Raw genomic sequence first — 18307 nt, forward strand, 5'->3', positions numbered from 1 at the left:
AACAACAAAAAGCTAAGTTGTCTCTATAGTATATTAGGAAATGGTAAAAATTAAAAAATTAGGAGAGCAGGGCCAGAGGAACTGGGGGTGATGGCAGAGGAGTGGCTGGGGGTGAGGCAAGTAACCCTTGAGGAAAGAAAGGAGGCGTGGAGGGAGGCCAGGGGGAGGGTGTTCTAGGTGGTGGGAGCAGCCGGCACCCGTGCCAGGGGGGAGTGCGCCCAGGGTGTGGGAGGGACGGCGAGGAGGCCGCTGGGGCTGGGGCGGAGGGAGGTCAGGAGAGCCTAGATGGCGTGGGGCCCGTGGGACATTCTGTGACTTCGGCTTTTGTTCCAGGTGAGATGGGTGTATGGGAGCATGACAATGGTAGCTACAAGGGATGACAGGGAAGAATGAACCAGCAACTCAGGTTTACAGAGCCGCATGGAAATACTTTGAGCAAACGTAGAAGCTGACGTGCTGAGTACTTTCTATATCTCGGCTCCTGCGGTGAGTTTTACAAATATTAACAGATTCTATCCTCATAACAATCCTATGAAGTAGCTTATACAAAAGGAACAATTGAAGCTCAGAGAGATGAAGAAACTTTTTCAAAATCATACAATAAGGCTAGGATTTGAACCCAGGAAGTTTTGCTCTAGAGCCCAAATGCTTAACTTTTATTCTGAACAGCATCCTTTACCAATACTGTGAATCACCTGGACAAGGACACTCATTTAGGTATTCAGAAAGCTAAATTCTAACTCTAGTTCTGATACATATTTAAGCAGCCAGTGCTATATTTTAAAACCCCTGTCAGATCACGTTATTGGCCCACTTAAAACCTTCAGTGGCTTCCTGATATGATTTGGATGAAGGCCAGAATGTCTAGTGGCAATCTGGCCTTACGCCATGTCCGCTCTCACTCTGTGCTATGATTATGTCAGGCTTTGCTCAGTCCCATGTGTCTCCTCTGCTCCAACCTACCACAGGGCCACTGCACATGCTCTTTTCACTGAAGGAAATGTGTTTCCTACTTTCTTGAACAAGATAACTCCCACTCACCCTCCAAACACAGCTCCAGAGTTCCTTGACAAAGCCTATCCTGAGTTTTCATATCACCGTGGACCTCCCTTCTGCAGCAAGTCACCATGCTGTGAGCTCCAGGAAGGAGGAACCGAGTGTGTGAATCCACAGCACCTGGATGGTGCCTGGCATGTGGAGAGAGCCCGGCTAATGTTTATTGCTTTGTCAGATGGGTAGAAGACCTTGGCCAAGGACAGGAGGGAGCTGCAAGGGCAGAGGTCAGCGGGAGAGGAGCCAGAGTGAGTGAGCAGTGAATCCAGGAGGACTTACATGGTGGACAGGGAGACAAGTGTGGTGAAGGCTCCGGGGGTGATGGTGGTGATCCGATTATCATAGAGGGACAGCAGCCTCACTGAGCTCAGGCCGGCAAAGGTGTCATTGCCCACACAGCTGATCAGGTTACTTCTCAGCATCCTGCAGGGGAAGAGGCGGGATGAGGGAGCACAAGTTTTATCCTTTCCTTCCCACTGCCACAGCAGTGTGTGTGTGTGTGTGTGTGTGTGTGTGTGTGTGTGTGTGTGTGTGTGTGTGTGTATGATGCTTTTGCCAACTCTAAGCCATACCAATCACACTGCTGAAGCTTTTTCTGTGCTAATAGGGCCTGGGTCCCCATTGGGCCTACCTGTAAGTACGTGTGTACATTCTTGTCTGTTCATGCTTTGTTTATAGTAGAAGCAGGTATCATGTGCATATATGTGTACATGTATATATTGTATGGTGGTTAGTGTGCATATTTCTGGCAGAAGAAAGAAGAAACAAAATGTGGCTGTGGACATCAGCTTGTGTGTGTGTGTGTGTGCTTGTATGTACATGCTTGTTTGTGCCTTTATTTGTATATTGCATGTGCGTGTGCATGCCATTTTTATGTGCATATGTATATGTCTCTGTGGGTAAATATATTGAGTGTGTGCCTCTATCGGCATGTTTCTGGTATGAATCTATATATGTGTATATATTAGGGCAAATATCTTTTTGTATATATGTGTGTGTGTGTTGGGGGTTGCTTGGCATGCTAAATTTGTTCCCATCCAGGGCTAGAAAATGCCTGATGCCTCTCTGGCTCCAGGGAGGAAGAGATTCAGCAGGCCGGGAGAGTGACTGGGCCTAGTCCTCTGCTCACCAGCCTTCACAGTCCCCCCAGTGGCCCTGCCCGCCCGTCTCCCTCAGGCCTGGCCCAAGCCCAGGCACTCACAAGGTCTTCAGGCTGCTGAGGCCACGGAACATGCGTCCATGCATCGTTTCCAGCTGGTTCCCTGTTAGCATCAGCTCCTGCACACTGGCCGCTCCATCAAAGGCGCCCTCTTTCACCTCCTTGATCTTATTGTTACTCAAATTTCTAGAAGGAGAGGACAGAATGGGTCGGATGCAGGGAGGGAATCACTAACTCTGCAGCCAGCAAAGGACACTCAGGAGCCCCAGCACTGAGGACTGGATGGTGGGGAGCTCAGTCTGGGGCTCCCCGACACTGGTCTTCAGTGCCTGTGGCTGGCGGAGAGGGACCCCAGTCCCACATGGGTGGGGCTACCTTTGTGAATCAGACTGCATGGAGTTTTGAGTCTTTCAGTGTAATTTTTCAGCATTTTTGCTGTACCCTGGAGACTGGTACATTTAAAACAGTGATTCTCAAAGTTATTTCCTCTCTTCAGCAGAAACTCTCACTAATAAGCAGTGATTCTCAAGAGGAGGGCAGGAGAAAAATATAGAAGGTGCCCCTGTGGCAGTGGGGCATTTGTAGAGCTTCTAGCTCTCTCACCAGTTGAGATCCCTGATGAAAATCGACACTTTTAAGTTATTACTTTTTGAGCACTCATATATACTAGGCTCTATGTGAGGGATCTGACCAGCAGAATCACATCAAATCCTCAAACCAGTGCCTATCAGATGGGTATTATTATTTTTTAATCATTGACTCATTTTATAGATCAGGTGACTGAGGTTCAGAGAGATTACATAACTTGCCCACAGTCAGGTGACAGAACTGGGACTGAGGCCAGGCTTTCTGGCACATAAAACGTCCGCTAGCAAACTGCCTCTTTCCCAAATGAATGTCCCTTTGGTGATGGGGATACTCACTCCCTCCTATTACCGCTGTGCAGAATTGAGGATTTGGCATGTTGTGTTTTCTTAAAGTAGGCTCAGTTCTATCAAGCTTGAGGGACACCATGGCCAAATCTGTCCCCGACCTCTGAGAGCAGGCGCTTCCCGCTGACACAAGCCTCATAGCAGGTCTGAGCAGCAGATTCTGCAGAGTCTGAGTTCCCTAAGCCTCTCCCTGGCATGCTGGGAGGGCAGGGGCCCTGCAAAGACCACCCAAATGTTCAGACTGGAAAGGCACCTCAAGCGGGATGGACAGAGTGGAGAGTGACGGTGTTTACACAAACTGAGGGACGAATCCAGCCTCCTGAGCAAACAGCCTTTCAGGGTCTGGCACAGGGAACAGCGATCTGCAGGCAGGGATGGGCCATGCTGACTGGCAGAGCACCCACTGAGGCTGTTAGAACTGCAGGCTCACTAGACGTGGGCCATTGGAAATACTGAGGCCCAGAGAGAGGAAGGCATGGCTCCAGGTTACAGAGCGTGGGAAATGGATACAGCACGACGCCGAGGCCCTGGTACTTTTGGTTTTCTCAAGTGCCCTCCTTGTGCAACTCTGGGCTGACTCACAGCAACACCAGGGGTGAAGCTTCCCTTGGCACTGACTCAGAGCAAGCCAGAGAACTGGGCAGCCAAGGGCTCAGAGCAGGTCACTGGCCCTCTTCTCAAGTAGTCACTGGGCCCATAGGCATGGCACCGCCCTCACCTGTAGGCAGTTGGAGGAGATAGATGGGGCCCTGATGGCTCCCTTTGTGTTTCTGCCATGGCCCTGCTCTCCTCCTCTCCCTTCCTGCTGGGAAAACATGAGCAAATACTTCTCAGAATCCCCCTTCGAAGTCTGAGAGATTTGGGTGATGCTCTAACACTAGATTTGTGCCCCTGCTTGGCAGCCAGTTTTCTTATAAATCCTGGTAGACCTGGTCTGGGGTAACCCAGGAATGAAGGTAATGCACACAGGAGACTGAAAATTACCCCCAAATTAGACATGGGAGGAGAGATAAAGGCTCTTCCAGTAGCCATAGCTCATTCCGATGCCAGAGGAGAAGGATTTTGCTCCAGAGAGTTAGGCTTCTTGGGGAATTAAAGTACATGGGATGGGCAATGAAGATGAGTTAAAGCAGCTACGAAGTGGGAGGCTTACCATTTCCTGACATCTGTTTCTTTGAATGAGGAAAATTAACATTACATTATTGTAAGGTTTGTGAATTGGACTTTGTCAGGCTGGGAGAATGGAAAACATAAGTAAAAAAGAGGGACAGAATTTTCCAGAAGACCAGGCTGCTGCTCTCTATCCATCAAAGCACTACTGAAAACTATAGGCAGCTCAGACTGGTGCAGAGAGAGAGAGAGGAGCTTGGGGCAAGCTCTGCAGACACAAAGCCCGTACACCAGCAGTCGGTAAGAGCCCTCTCTCATTCTCAGAGTGGTGTCTTCCTGAAGACACTCCAGATCCCCGGAAACTGCAACAAAACTCTCTATTTTGTCTCTGCAGACACAGCTGAAGGAAAATGGCTTCATCACGGCTTTGATGCCCCTGAGGATGGGAGTCTTTCACCTGAAAGGACAGAAACTCCTGCCCCAGGCGCATGGTCAGTTCAGTGAGATCAGCAGCAGGACAAACCTGGCATGTGGCCTCTGCAAGCTGCTGTGTGTACCTTTCCGAAGATCCTGTTCTCATTCTCCCCGAGAAACACTGAGGTCCCTGCAGACTGGGGATTCAGCTGGCTATCTCTGCAAAGCCTGAGTCTGAGGAGGCAGGCCTCAGCCTCCTCCAGATCCATGTCTCCTCGTGTTTGTAGGACAACCCATAAACTGTGGCTGGCAGCAGGGAAGCACTGGTAATCCTGTTTAAAACCCAGTCCCTTGTGGAAATGCAGTGGGGAGAGAGCTAAATGGATTTTTCTAGAAATTGAAGATGCTGGGTCATGATGGAACACTTTGGCACACTGTCAAGTCAGGGAGGTCCTGTCCACCTCCTTAGAGACCTCTTCCTTCTTCTGAGGTGCAAATGCTATTTCAAGGTGGGGTTGCAAGCTCAAATGTCCAAGCAGGTGACTTAATGCTGGAAGCCAGCCCAGTGGGGATGGCAGTGATCGGTGAAGCACATGTGCTCTCCAGGAGGGCAGCTGCTCCTCAACTGCGGCCATTTGGAAATGAGGGCCCAGGTTTTCCAGATCTTCTGATTTTCCAAAAGATTCCAGAAATCCACTTGTTTTCCTGGAAAAACTTGATTTTTATTTATTTATTTTTTTATATTTTAAAAAGTTTTATTTTTTCCCTTTATAACAATCCAAAATTGACATTTACATATGGCGAGAAATATAGACTTCTAAAAACTTGATTTTCAAAAGTGGGCAACTCATTAGAAACATAACCACCCAGGTGTCCCTGATTTTGGCTAGAGGGCTGCCAGGTTTCAGCTTCTGGTTGAGATGCTCCTTCAGTGTAAGAATTGACCTGGAAGTCAGCCTGAGAGAGATCACATCCACACTCTGAATGTGACATCATTTGAAAAGTTGCTCTGAGCCACTGAGTAGAAATAATCCTGTTGGGTAACAGCTCATACTTATTTTGCATCTCTTAGCACATGTGATACGCATGGAGATCTCATTATTCCAACATGACAGGTAAGGGCACAGAGGTCCAGAACAGCGTGGAAAGGCACAGCAGAGTCTAAATACCTGGCTTTCTGTTCCTCTGCTTTGCCTACGTACCCTGTCACAGGAGAGTCAAAAGTGTGACCTTAGGGCCCTGCCCCATAGTCCTTGAGGAAATTCAGCAAACTCCGGCACAGACTCGCTGGTTTTAACCACTCTGGTGGGCGGATATCCAGTTGACCCACTACCTCTGTGGGGGTGTAGAGATGGTGCTGGGTTCCAGCACATGAGGACCCTTCACTTAAGGAAAAGAGTTGCAATCAAGTTACTTTAAATAAGTCATTACAACTGGTAGTCTTTGGGATAGAGTCTGTCCCACTGGCTCATTTACTTGGTTGGCTAGCATTATATGCAGGGCTGTATGCACACATATGTGTGCACACATAAATTTACTGCCTTCAGATGGTGTCTCCAATCTGCACCGTCACCACTTCTGGCTCGGCTGCTTGATTTCTAACCTGGGACAAGTTATTCAGTTTTCTGTGTTTCTGCTTCTTCCTTTGTAAAATGAAGGCATCTCAAAGCATTTTGCTTTTTTTGGTGAGGGCTAAAGGAATTAATGTCAGTACAGTCTGGCACAGAGCAAAGCATGGCAGGTACTGGGGTAAACTGAGTGACATCTGCCTGTTTGGATGAGAACTGAGCCTACATTTTGCTACAGAACCCACCACTCCCTTTTATGGCATTGATGCTGAGGTTGGCAGTTGTTTGACATCTCATTATGTTTGTGCTGTTGTTTTCTGTGGTGCACAGAAATAGTTCTCTATACTCACATCCCTGTCAAAAGTGAAAGACTCAAAGTGCTTGAGTTTCACTTAAAATGGGAGAGTGCATAAGTCTTGATGGAAGCAAAGACTACTTGATCCTGTTTACTATGCAAATATGCACTTGTCCAGCTTTACTCATTTTAATACCTGCCTTAATCTCCTTATGCATGTAAGTTTCTATATTGAGGTTAAAAAAAGTGTGTATTTTTTGGGTTTGAATTAAAAAGGACATCTCCTGGCAGGCACTGAGTGATGTTCATGCTGGGCCCCTGAAGCTAGAGGGAAGCTTGACCACATGACCAGACAATATCCTCAGGACCCATCTGGGTCCTTCTCTCAGCTGTCCCTTCAGAGTACCGGCCACTGCTGTCAGTGACAGAGCAGCCACTGAGGCCACGGCCAAGGTGGTAGCTGTAGACAGGAGGCAGGGAAAAAGTCTGAACAGCACTAATGCAATCCAGATGCTGTGCAGGGCAGGGGAAGGTCTCTTTCCTTCTTGCTTGTAGGGGACTGATGGGTGGGAGAGCAGAAAACAAGATAAAAATAAGGGTTACAGTCAATACCCATTATTCATTGTAGTTATGTTCTACAAAGTTGCCAAGAAAAATGAATTAGTGAATGCTGAATCGTCGCTCCCAGGGGAAACAGAGGGTTATGTTCTGGCAAGCATAATATAGGGTGAGTCTCTGGTCACAACATTTCCATCAAGCGATCAATACGTAACCTTGTTTGATGTGTGTTTCCATTTAAGGACACCTTATTTAATATATATAGTTGATTTATGTACATTGTATTCCCAGGCAACAGCCCTGTAACTCAAGCCTGAACAAAGCTGGGGAACACAAGTACTTTCTCCATAATGCACACCCCAGCCTTCTTGGGCTTAGGATCCTGGACAGCGCTGCAGCACTATGCTTGGGGACATTTTAAAAAGCAAAATCACCCATGAAAAGCACAAATGTGCAAAAAAAAAAGCGGCACTAAATACACTGTGGAAAGGACATTTGTGGACAGTCTGAGAGCTGAAACAAGAAATCAGAGTTGTCTTGTTCCATTTCAGCTGGGAACATGCATGCAGGGTGACTCGAACTTTTTGCTGCTCGGTCCGTGTCTATGAATGACCATGGAAGCACCACGAGCATTCATTTTGAGAGTACAAATGAATTTCAGTGAGCAAGTGAATTATCAAATACAGGACCTTTGAATAATGAGTCTTGGCCTGATTTCCTTTGTTCTAGAGGCAGACCCAAGCTCTGGGGCCGGAAGATGTGGAGTATGGGTGTGGGTAGGGAGAGGGGTCAAGGAAAAGGTAATGAGATGGTACAGAGCCCCTGTCGGTGCTGGGCACCTGGGAAGGGAAGAGGAAGGGCAAGCAAGCCCATCTGCACACTAGTGTGATTACAGATGAACCCAAGTCTGACGGCCAGCTCCTACAGTTACTGGCTGTGTGGTCTGAGGGAAGTCATGGAACCTCTCTCAGTGCTGCCAGCTATCTCATCTGCACAAGAAACACAAAACTAGCACCAGGCTGCTGTGCAAGGACTAAACGAAATGATGGGTGTGAGGCAGGGATCATGGCCCCTGGCCCACAATAAATGCTCTAATAGTTCAACAACATTAGTCTTGTTATCTTTATGACTTGGCCCAAACTCCTAGGCAAGGAGAGGGTTATGAAGATAGGCAGCCGTGGCAGTGGGAAAGCCAATATAAGCTCAGGCTCTGGTCAGACCTAGAGATGCCAAGACTGAACCCCAGTATGTGAGACAGACAGTGTTTCTGCTCCAGTGCGCCTCACTAATGCAGAGGCCTTTAGGGTCCATCTAAAAACATCTTAACTGTCACTTTGTAAAAATTACTCAGTGACACGCTCCCTAGACCTCTGTGTCCCATTGCTGGTCCTTATCTGAGTCCCATGGGGTAGACGTTGGGTGTGGGGTGGGGAATCAGGGTGAGCCGAGGGGATATGGGGTGAAGGTCAGAAATGATACTGAATGCATGGTTTGCACAATACTCAATTAATTTAAGAATGATAAAGTTTCATTTTGGCCTGTCTCTACATGGCCATACGTGAGTGTCCTGTATCCCAATACATGCCCATAGCAGGTCAGGAGGAGTCTGACAGGGGCCAGAGCAGAGGATGAGGGGCCTACCAATCCCTGGCATTCTGCTCAAGTCTGCAGTGCAGACCCTGGCCAGGGCCTGGACCAGCCTCCGAGGCTGACTTACATTTTCCGCAGGTTGGGCAACTTCTTAAAGATACCAGTGGCCTCTAGAACAGATATCTCATTGTCGTTCAGTCGCCTACATGGGAAGCAAGGAGATGAGGTCGGGGGTTAGGTTGTGGATGGGTACCTCCTTTGCTGCCCTCTACTGGGCCCCCACAGCTTAAAACCGTCATGGCTTTAGCTGAGTTACTGCAGGGCCCTCACACTCAGCCAGAGTCAGCAGACAGAAAACTTCAGGGTCTGCCCCCTCAGCATGGGAGGCCCCCGCAAGTGAGAGGAGGAGCGTGTGAAGGGGTGTGGGGAAGAGAAGACTAGGCTCTTTTTCTGGTAGAAGCTCCTTTGATTAGAGTGTATTGGACTTTTGGAATACCCAGCACTCAAGCAATCAATTGGCAATGATTTGCCTTCATTTTTTAGGGGTACCCGTGACAATTTAAACCCCCCTGGAAGGTTTCCCCAGTTTCTCCCAGTGCATCCAGCCACTCGGCTCTTTCCTGACCTCTTGCTCTGCTAGAGGCAGCTCGGTGGCTCCATGCCCATGTTCATACACGCTCAGGGAGAGCAGGAAGGCCAAAAAGGCTGTGCCTGGCCATGTCCTCCTGTGAATTTGTAAAGTCAAAGAGAATAATAATAACAGAGCGCCATCATTTGTGCAGGAGTTACTCTCTGCCGGGATTCAAGATGACTTCTGCACTTGCATCGCTTACTTAATCTTCCTAATTCCCCAGGAGTTACCTCTGTTTCAGGAGAAGCTAAGAATCTGGCACTCAGATCTGAGAAGCAACTTGCCAGTCTCAGGAAAACTGGTGACAACAAGAGTCGGACCCTGGTCTGTCTGTCCCCTACAAACTGTGCCCTTGCTCTTCACCTTGCTGTAAATTTTTAGCTCTTCTACTTTCAGAAAAACCCTTTATCATCATAGATAATAGGAGGCTCAGATATATCTAACTGTATTAGTTGTTTTCTTGCTTTATGACAAACATTTATTTAATATCCATCTTTCTGGCTATAGTGAAAGCTTCAAAAGGGCAGGAGGGACTGCCTGCTTTATTCATTGTGGAAACTGGTGGGCCTAGCACAGTCCTGCTTCACCCTGGGTGCTCTGAAAATATTTGTAGAATGAATGTACTGTCGTCCTTCTTTTCCAGCAAGCTGTTCTGCAGGATGCCTGGGTGTCTGCCCTCCACCCAGGACATCGAGGACAGCCAGGAGTGCCCAGGTGACTGAGCCAGGAGGGGGTGGCCTCTGGGAGACCCTGCCCAGGCTGGCTCAGGGTGACTGGGTGTGTGGGGATGAGCAGGGAGTTCAGGCCTGGGTAGTACTTACAGATCGGTGACGTATTCGGGGAGGTGGCTTGGGACGCGGGCCAGCTTCTGGTTGGAGCAGTCCACGATGGTACCCTCGCAGCGGCACTTCTCGGGGCACACGAGGTCCATGAAGCACTCGCTGCTGAACCTGCCGCGGTAATCCTCCGAGCCTGGGCGGGGCCAAAGAGGGGGCGTCAGCGTCACCCGGGTTCCCGGCATGGGGCGAGGTCATGGGCACATGGTGGGTGGGGATCCAGGGACAGACACAGCATGGCCCTCAGTTTTTGGCCACCTTACTTGGTGCTGCTGTGCACGCCCCCGCCCCTGCCCCACTGCTTTCCATGTGGTCTAGGCCACTCAGCTATTTCCATTCCTCTTGGAAGCCAGGCTCAAGCTCTGTGGGCTCTTAGGCTTTTGTGGGTCACAGAATTTTTTGAGAAGCTGATGAAAGTTAGGGATGTGCTCCTCAGAGAAACACTCCTAGGTGCATGTGTACAGGACTTAGTCCAATTTAGGGGGGCTACTTAGTTCATGGTGCCCATCATTCATGGACCCTCTAAATGTTCATGGAAGTCCAGATGAAGAGATTTTGATGGGGGCTATGCCAGCGGGGGGAACAAGGGAAGGGAAGTCGGGGTCACCAAGAGTTTCCCTCAGGGCCTTAAGCAGGTAATGAAAAGGAGCCCAGTGTATGGTGATCAAGAATGACTGACACCAGGCCTCAACAGGGGGAAGGTCATAATGAGGGCTGGGGACCTGAGCAATCGGCGCCCACTGCCCTAATGCTTGGGAATTTGGCTCAGGCCTGCCTGACAAGTCTTTTTAAAAACAAATTTAAACTCTGTGAATTAGAAATAAATTGAAATTTAAAACTTTATGAAGATAGCCCGACTCTTGGGAGGGTCAGATTTGCTCTGTGTTTGAGAATAAGCTCTGTTTAGCTACAGTGAAAAGCCAGTTCTGAGGAGCTAAAAGTAGTTGTAGCTTAGATTTATTTTTCAGAGACTGACTTTCTCTTGAGGTTGCACGGGAATGGTAACAGGACCAGCGATGTGGTGTCTCGAGAAATGCCCTGGGGGCTGCTTTAATGGCCAGCAATGATCCCCCAGTACCTGGGCAAACCTCTGAGAGACCACAAACCACACCGGAGGCAATGGGGGAGGCTCTAGCTCTTCCATCAGACATGAGCTAGGCGAGGGGGTGGTGTCTAGTCATTCTTTTATCCTCAGCATTTCATTGGCATGATGCCTGGGACAATACACGGGCTCGGTCCACATTTGTCCAAGGCACAAAGGGAATGCCATTAGTGCTTCAGCCGTCCTGTACGTGAGATTTCTGAAGTGCTTCAGAGAACCTGAGTCATTTGTTTAACTACTTGAGGCATTGTTTGGTGATCTTATCGGTGCTAGGAGCGCGATGGGACACTAGTGGCACTGGGATCATCACAGTAGAGGGTGTAAGATTGCCCGGGATTCGGCACTTACAAACTTCAGTCTCTTCATTTGTAAAATTGGAGTCAAATAGGTGCCCCCATCTCAGGGGTCGTTGTGAATCAAGGAATATGAAGGCCTTGGAGAGTCTTTGGGAAAGGGTTAAGAGTTGTACAGATGCTTGTGATTCTACTACTTTCTTTTTCTAGACCCTAGTAGACCATCTGGCACATCAGAGGACACTAAAGTGTCAGTGTAGCAAGTGATAATAGCTGACATTCACTGAGCATGGCCCACGAGCCAGGCACTATTCTTAGAACTTCATGTAGGAGAGCCCACTTAATCCTTGCAAGACCCCACATTATTATGACTCCATTTTATAGATGAGGAAACTGAGGCCTCCAGGTCACTCAATATGTGGTAGAGGGATGAGCCCAGGCAGGCTGCTGCAGGGCCCATGTGATTAATACTGTGCTGTACTGCAGATGTGTCTCGACAAAACCTTTATCTCAGTCCTCTAGGCATCATCATAAAGTTCAGCTTGGTGTTGGCAGATTGGCTGGCATTTTTCTGCAGCAGGCTGTGGTGAGGCAGGGAGCAGACATCTTTCACACCCTTGGTTTCTCAGCCCTCACATTATCAACCTGTGGTAATTCCTCACTGGGAATGAACTTGATGGGTCTCTGATTCTGAAATCAGACCATCTACCTAAAACAGGGGTCAGAGGCCTGGACGTGTCTCCTTTCTCTTTCTGGTCCTTCCCCACCCCCCCTACTTCATGCCACCTTCAACCCCCAGGCTTTTATGAGCAAAGTAGTGCATGTCCCACAGTTATTTGGGTAGCATCCTGGTCTGAGGCATCATGCAAATCTCTTCCCCTTGGCTTGCCAGCATCCATTTCACTGCGTTACTCAGACCTGGGCCACCTCCCCCCAGACACATCAGCATGCAAAATCCTAGGAGAAACTCATTTTGCAAACCCTGCTGAATGACAACCCCCTCTTGTTTCCTGCCAGTCGTTCTACACAGTGATGGCGAGAAGAGGCACTTGGTACATATGCATACACTTTTCCTTCAGAAAGTGTCTACAGTGGGATCCTTGCAAAGTGGAGCCCTGAGAGCTGTTCAAAGGCAGAAAGGCAGGAGGGAGCACCAGTTGCTTTTCAACATGATGAACCTAAGACAGGCAACGCCTGGGCTGTGGCTGGGGACAGGCACCAATTAAATGCATTTCATTTTAATCAAGGTGAGAGTGACTGTAGTTAGCAGAATTGCTCTCTCTAGTACAGTTAGGTTATAACTGGCAGACCTCTGCAATGGAGCCGCTGACCCATTTTAATGAAATGATTTTGCAATTAAATGCGATGGACAAATACGATCTTTCCAGCATTGCCCCCCCCCCCCCGCCCCCACCTGCTGTTTTTGTTATTGCCCTGGTTGGTAATAATGAGGGGGTCAGAGTGTGATATTTTATGCAAGTGAGAGCCAGAAATGTTAATAACAGCATACGCACATAACCACAGTAGTTTGTTCCCCAGTCAGAGCCGCCTGAAATGCCACCTCCGTCACTTCGTATTTCATGACCGAAGCTACTCTGGGTTTCTCAGAGCCATTGGTTATGCCTAATGCTCATAACTGCCCAAAAGTATTTTTAACTTTTCCAGAGCTTTAAAAGTCAATTTCAATCTCAATGCGTATTTGTCACTGCCAGAAATACTTAGTAGGAGAGGAGTCACTGAAATAGGCTGCTGTTTCTTCCCTTTGGGGTGAGTTCAGACAGAAGAGATCTCAGAAGACTTGAAGGGCCATGAAACAAAATTCCAGTGGAAATGGGAATGCCGATATCATACGGTTCATTTTGCCTGCTCCTTTCCCTGTATCCCTTCACCCCTTTCCAGGGCATCTCAGAACAACAACACTTGGTACACGATCGGTACACGATCACAGAGAAGCTTTAATAGACCAGTGGGTAGAAATCCTCAACAACGTGATTTTATTACGAATCCCTGCCCCTGGCCACTTCCCAGGAAAGAATGTATGCGACATTAGGCTGGTCATGGGGTTGGGGTGGGTCGGGAGCCAGTGCTCCCATCCTTGGATGGCCTTGCCAGCACTGGGCCCAGGATGGCTGCTGCCGCCAGCAGTCTGCATTTCACGTCATCCTTTGGGCAAGCAGTTTGTTGAAGTCACAGACTCATCATTATCTGATGACAATGGACCTGCCACCACATGGATCCAGAGGTCTCTTCTTCTACCTCCAACATCCCTAAGATGGGAGGGATGAGAGAAGAAGGAAAGGAGCAGAAAGAGGAATTGGGGTGGGGGGGGGAATAGGACACCTGCCGGGGCTCATCAGCTTGAGAAGTGAGTTATGAATATAAGCAAAGGGTCGTAAGTGATGAACAGAACCAAGAGAACATTGCTAGGCACAGTTATCTCCTTGTGGGCAAAGGCTGTGGGACCAGACACCAGCGGCTGTAAACCACCAACTGTTTTAGTGGGAGTTTGGTGATCATTTGGGCAGACAGCTGTCCCAGGGCACTCTCTCCATCAGAGCCTGTCATGAACGCAGCTGGCCGCCTGGAAGTAGAGAATGCCTGTGGCCTGCACCTGGGCACTGCTGGGTCACAAGCCTGCTGCAGCAGGACCAAGGAAGTGCCCACAGGAGGGCACCACTGTGGACCCCTTCCAGAGGCCTGGCCCTGCATGTGGGGGCAGCCCTCAGGAAATCAGAATGCCCCCTCTGTTCAGAAGGAAAGGGAATTCTTCAGGTTCAAGGATTTGTTCTGTAACCACTGGACCTTAGTATAGTCCTGCTGGAGGGGAGGAGCCATTTAAATATTGCTGCTTGCTCTCTGACTCAAGCAATTTTCTATTAACAGAAGTAAGCCTGAAAGGGAGTGTTAAAAAATTCAACTTCCTGTCAATTCAAGTCAATCCTATCATTCCTTTTGATTTTATAATTCAAGGCAATGGGACTTGTCCATAGGTGGGAAGTCCTAGAATTACAGCCAAAAAGAGCAGCCATGCTGGAGACACAGAATGCTGGGCTTTAGTTGACCTCTCTGACTTGATATATTCATCTGTAAAAAGCCTTCCTTTGTAGGATTGTTGTGAAAATCAAGGTAGTGCTGTCCAACAGCTCCGTGCCTGGCCTGCAGTGAGCACTCAATGCTTGGTGAGAGGAGCCAGGGGGTGAACAGGACCCCCATTACTCAGCAGTGGCTGAAACCCTGGCCAGGAGGGTGATCATGGGGACAGGAGACAGCACGTCACGCATCACTGTGGGAGCCTGGAGCCTGCTCCTGGGCTGCAGCCAGGGTTTGGTTCCCAGCACGGCTCTCTCTTGCATGGCACAGGGCACAGATTCCATGGCATGAACTAACACCACACTCTTCTGATTACTCTGGGTCTAGGCTTTACCAAGAAATGAGCAAAATGGGAGGCACTAAGATCCCTCTCTCATAAGAGACAGCAGGTTTCTGCACGGCCCCCATGTGGCCCTGAACTAGCACCATGTGAGGAGCCCAGCACTTTGGCTCAGAAGGCCAAGGAGACAGACTGGACTTTAGGCTGCACAGGACACAGGGCCAAAGTACTCATGAGGATTGGGGACAGGGCAGAAGCTGACTCAGACTAAATCTAAAATCTCAGACTCATGCCAGCTTTACACATTCATTCCCATGCTTCCAGTAAAGATGGTAGGTAGGGAGTGGGTCACAAGCAGTATGACCTTTAGGTTAGCTACCACTTGGGAAAATGACCTTGGGCTGGGACTCTTCCATGAAACAATGGGGCATACAGCTTGGGTTCACCCACTGCCTTCAAATGGAAGAAGGAAACTGGTTTCTGGGCTCAAACCTAGCTCTTTTATGCTTGGCTGCATCCAGAAATATGGGACGGTGACTCCTCTCGGGGTAGGGGACGTGGATACAGATCTCAGCTTGCCTCCAGTGTGCTTCTCCATGCCCATGCTACCTGGACGTGGAGGTACTCTGTGCATCCTTCGAGACTCCCACCCCCTACCCTCTGTGAGGCTAGCTTGGGAGGGGCGGGTCTGGCGGGTGGTGGGCTGCGGTGCTCCAGAGCAGAGAAGAGGTGTCCAGCGGTGGCGGCGATGGCGGGCCATGCTGCAGGAGAGCGCGGTGCTTTCCGCGGTGCTTGACAGAACCATGTTCCGTTTCCATCGTTCCACCACATGGTTAGATCAAGCACAAAGGAAAGCTCCGCGGCAACTGGTCAGAGTCAAGGTCAGGAAGCAGCGTCAGAGAGAGGACAGGAGCGCTCAGAGGAAGCAGCGTGGAGAAGCGGAAGCCGGAGCAGGCCCCCACTGAGCGTGATTAGTACCAGGAGCGGGGTTCCGCAGGAACACTTCTGAAGACAGGACCCCCCACACCCTTCTTCCCACCCCAGGGGAGACGCAGTGGGGAGAGAGAGGAACGGGTGGGAGACTACTGGGCACCCTACTCAGGAGTATCAGGGAGAACAGATCTTTCCCAAGGGAATTGTGACCACAGACGTCTGTGGTCACATCACAGGACTGAACTGAATCTCTGACCCTGACTCAGTCACACCATTTCATCTGCCAAGATATCAAATGTAGCAGAAGCATCTTCTGCTTGTTTTGCAACCTGGGACCCATCCCCTAGCAGAGTAGTTCCACAGTAGTTTGTTCCCTCAGCTCCTTAAATAAAGAGACAAGCAAGAATTCCGAGTGGTCTAGCAAAGCTCTGATGCTCTTCATTAGGAAACGCCCCTTTGAAATTCCACAGTTCAGGAGTCTCCTCAGTGTCCTTCAGGTCCCCCAGAAGCCCTCTGGCTGACAGACATTCATTCCAGATCACTTGAGGTATAATAGAGGGCAGGTATGTTATCAAAATACATGCTCCTAGTGAGGGAGAAAGACAGGGAAGCCAATAGTGTCCTGCATTTGGGACTGAGAAACCGACAGTCACAATGGTCCGAGAACACTGACTTTCACAGAGGCGGTGACCCAAGCCCTTGGTGATACAGGCCCATCAGACTAAGAGATGGAAGGAAAGAAGACACCAGGTTCTTGGGTCCTTCTTGATTTCCTGACTTCTTCCATGGTTATGAATCTCAGGATTCGGTGGGGGGGTACTAACCACCAGCTGTTCTGGATGCCAGGGGCCCAGGTGAGAGTGCCCAGGCACTGTCTCTATCAGCAATAGATCGGGAGCAGTTTTTATGAGCTTCCTCCAAAGACACTGGGAAAGGATGTATGCATCTTGAAGAGACCAGAGTCTGGGTCAGGAGATGGGGAGGCCCCAGGGGCAGGGTCACTGTTCATCCACACTGTATTTTTGGGACAGGATAGTCACAGCACCTTGACAGTGCCTGGGTTGTCTGCAATGGTTGACTGCTTAGTCAAGGTTGTTCCACAGCTGGGCCTGGCCCCGCCTCTTGCTAAGACCTCCCATCAGACCAACTAGAGTTGGCCTCTGCAATCCAGACTCAACTCTGCTTGACCCCCAGACACACACGGCTCTGTAAACATTCTGGCTTGGGGATTTTATATTTAAGTTTGATCGGGCCTTTTAGTACAAGAGCAGGGAAAATCCATCCTTTTCCTGCCCCTGCTCTCAAGCCTTATGATCTCTTTGGTTTCCCTGAACAAAAAGAAATGAAGGGACCAGGGAAGAAGTTATGAAGAATTTTCACAGTACTTCAGAAGTCCTGGGGTTTAGATTTTGTCTTGAAAATATTACTCTATAAGCTAGGATGGACTGGACGATCTCTGAGGTCTCTAAAATTCTGGATTCCCTGAGAGGTGTCTAGCTCTTTGCCATCTTTGGACATAGTGTGTCACTACCCTCTGTATTTTTCACTAAGAGAGTTTCTTCTTGCTGATTGGATCGCCACATAAAAGGAGGGGAAGGCATGATGGAAGACAGCATCTTTCACCTGCCAAGTCCCCACCCCTGGGACCGGCTTGAGGTCCTAGGCAGCCAGATGGTGCCTTTTCAGGAGGACATAATCTGATGCTCAGATTACCCCAGCCGGCTGCATTCACCTCTAACCAGATATTGCCGCCGGGAGCAGCGGATGCAGCTGATGGAGGCAGACACAGGGCAGCTGGGAACCAGACTCCCTGCCTAAGGAGGGGCTTTATGCATTGCAGGAAGAGCTCTCAAATTGGCTCCTAATTACATCAACTGTCTTTGCAATGGGGGTGCTTTTAGGGGAAAGTAAAATGCAGAGTTATTATCTGTCAAATCCAGTATGTGTCACCTGCCTGTCCTTCTGCTGGAGCTTCCTGGAAACACAGAGCTTTAGTTCTATGGCTTCTGTATCCCTCAAGGCCAAGGCAGGTTTGGGCCCCAAGGTCTTTCAAGCCAAGGTCTTTGGAGATCACCAGTCGCTCTCTCTACCTCTTCTCTGCAGCTATAGAATAAAAGCATACAGAATATGCTGTATGTCAGGCTCATCACAGCTCCAACTTTATCCACCTTCATAGGAATAATCTGTCTGCTTAGTATTGATTTAAAAAAAAGATTATTTTAGACAGGTTGATCCAAGAACCCTGACCCTTCTCCCTATTTGTTTCTTCTTAAACTTTCCAACCACTCCTACCCCACACAGGAAAAGCAGCCAGGATCCGCCCAGTGCACAGGTAGGTAGGTGGCTAGCGGCAGAGCTAGGGTTAGGAATAAGATCTACTGCTTCCTAGGTCTACTTGCTATTTTCTCTTATCTCCTACTTAGTTCTGTCTGTACACCCCGCTCCCCACCCATCACCCCAACC

At 49.2% G+C, this 18307-nt stretch overlaps 1 protein-coding gene across 2 annotated transcripts in view; it reads right to left on the bottom strand.

Moving 5' to 3' along the window:
- SLIT3 (slit guidance ligand 3) overlaps positions 1-18307 on the bottom strand; it is a 588416-nt gene that overhangs the window by 72578 nt on the left and 497531 nt on the right. For both annotated transcript variants that reach the window (XM_036884704.2, XM_036884703.2), the window contains exons 15-18: positions 10132-10282; positions 8807-8881; positions 2255-2398; positions 1333-1476 (exon numbers count right to left, since the gene is read on the bottom strand). In XM_036884704.2, coding sequence (XP_036740599.2) covers positions 1333-1476; positions 2255-2398; positions 8807-8881; positions 10132-10282 — 514 coding nt within the window. The remainder of the gene's footprint in view (positions 1-1332; positions 1477-2254; positions 2399-8806; positions 8882-10131; positions 10283-18307) is intronic.

This window comes from Manis pentadactyla, chromosome 2 (genome assembly GCF_030020395.1).
Source record: "Manis pentadactyla isolate mManPen7 chromosome 2, mManPen7.hap1, whole genome shotgun sequence".
NCBI lineage: Eukaryota > Metazoa > Chordata > Mammalia > Pholidota > Manidae > Manis > Manis pentadactyla.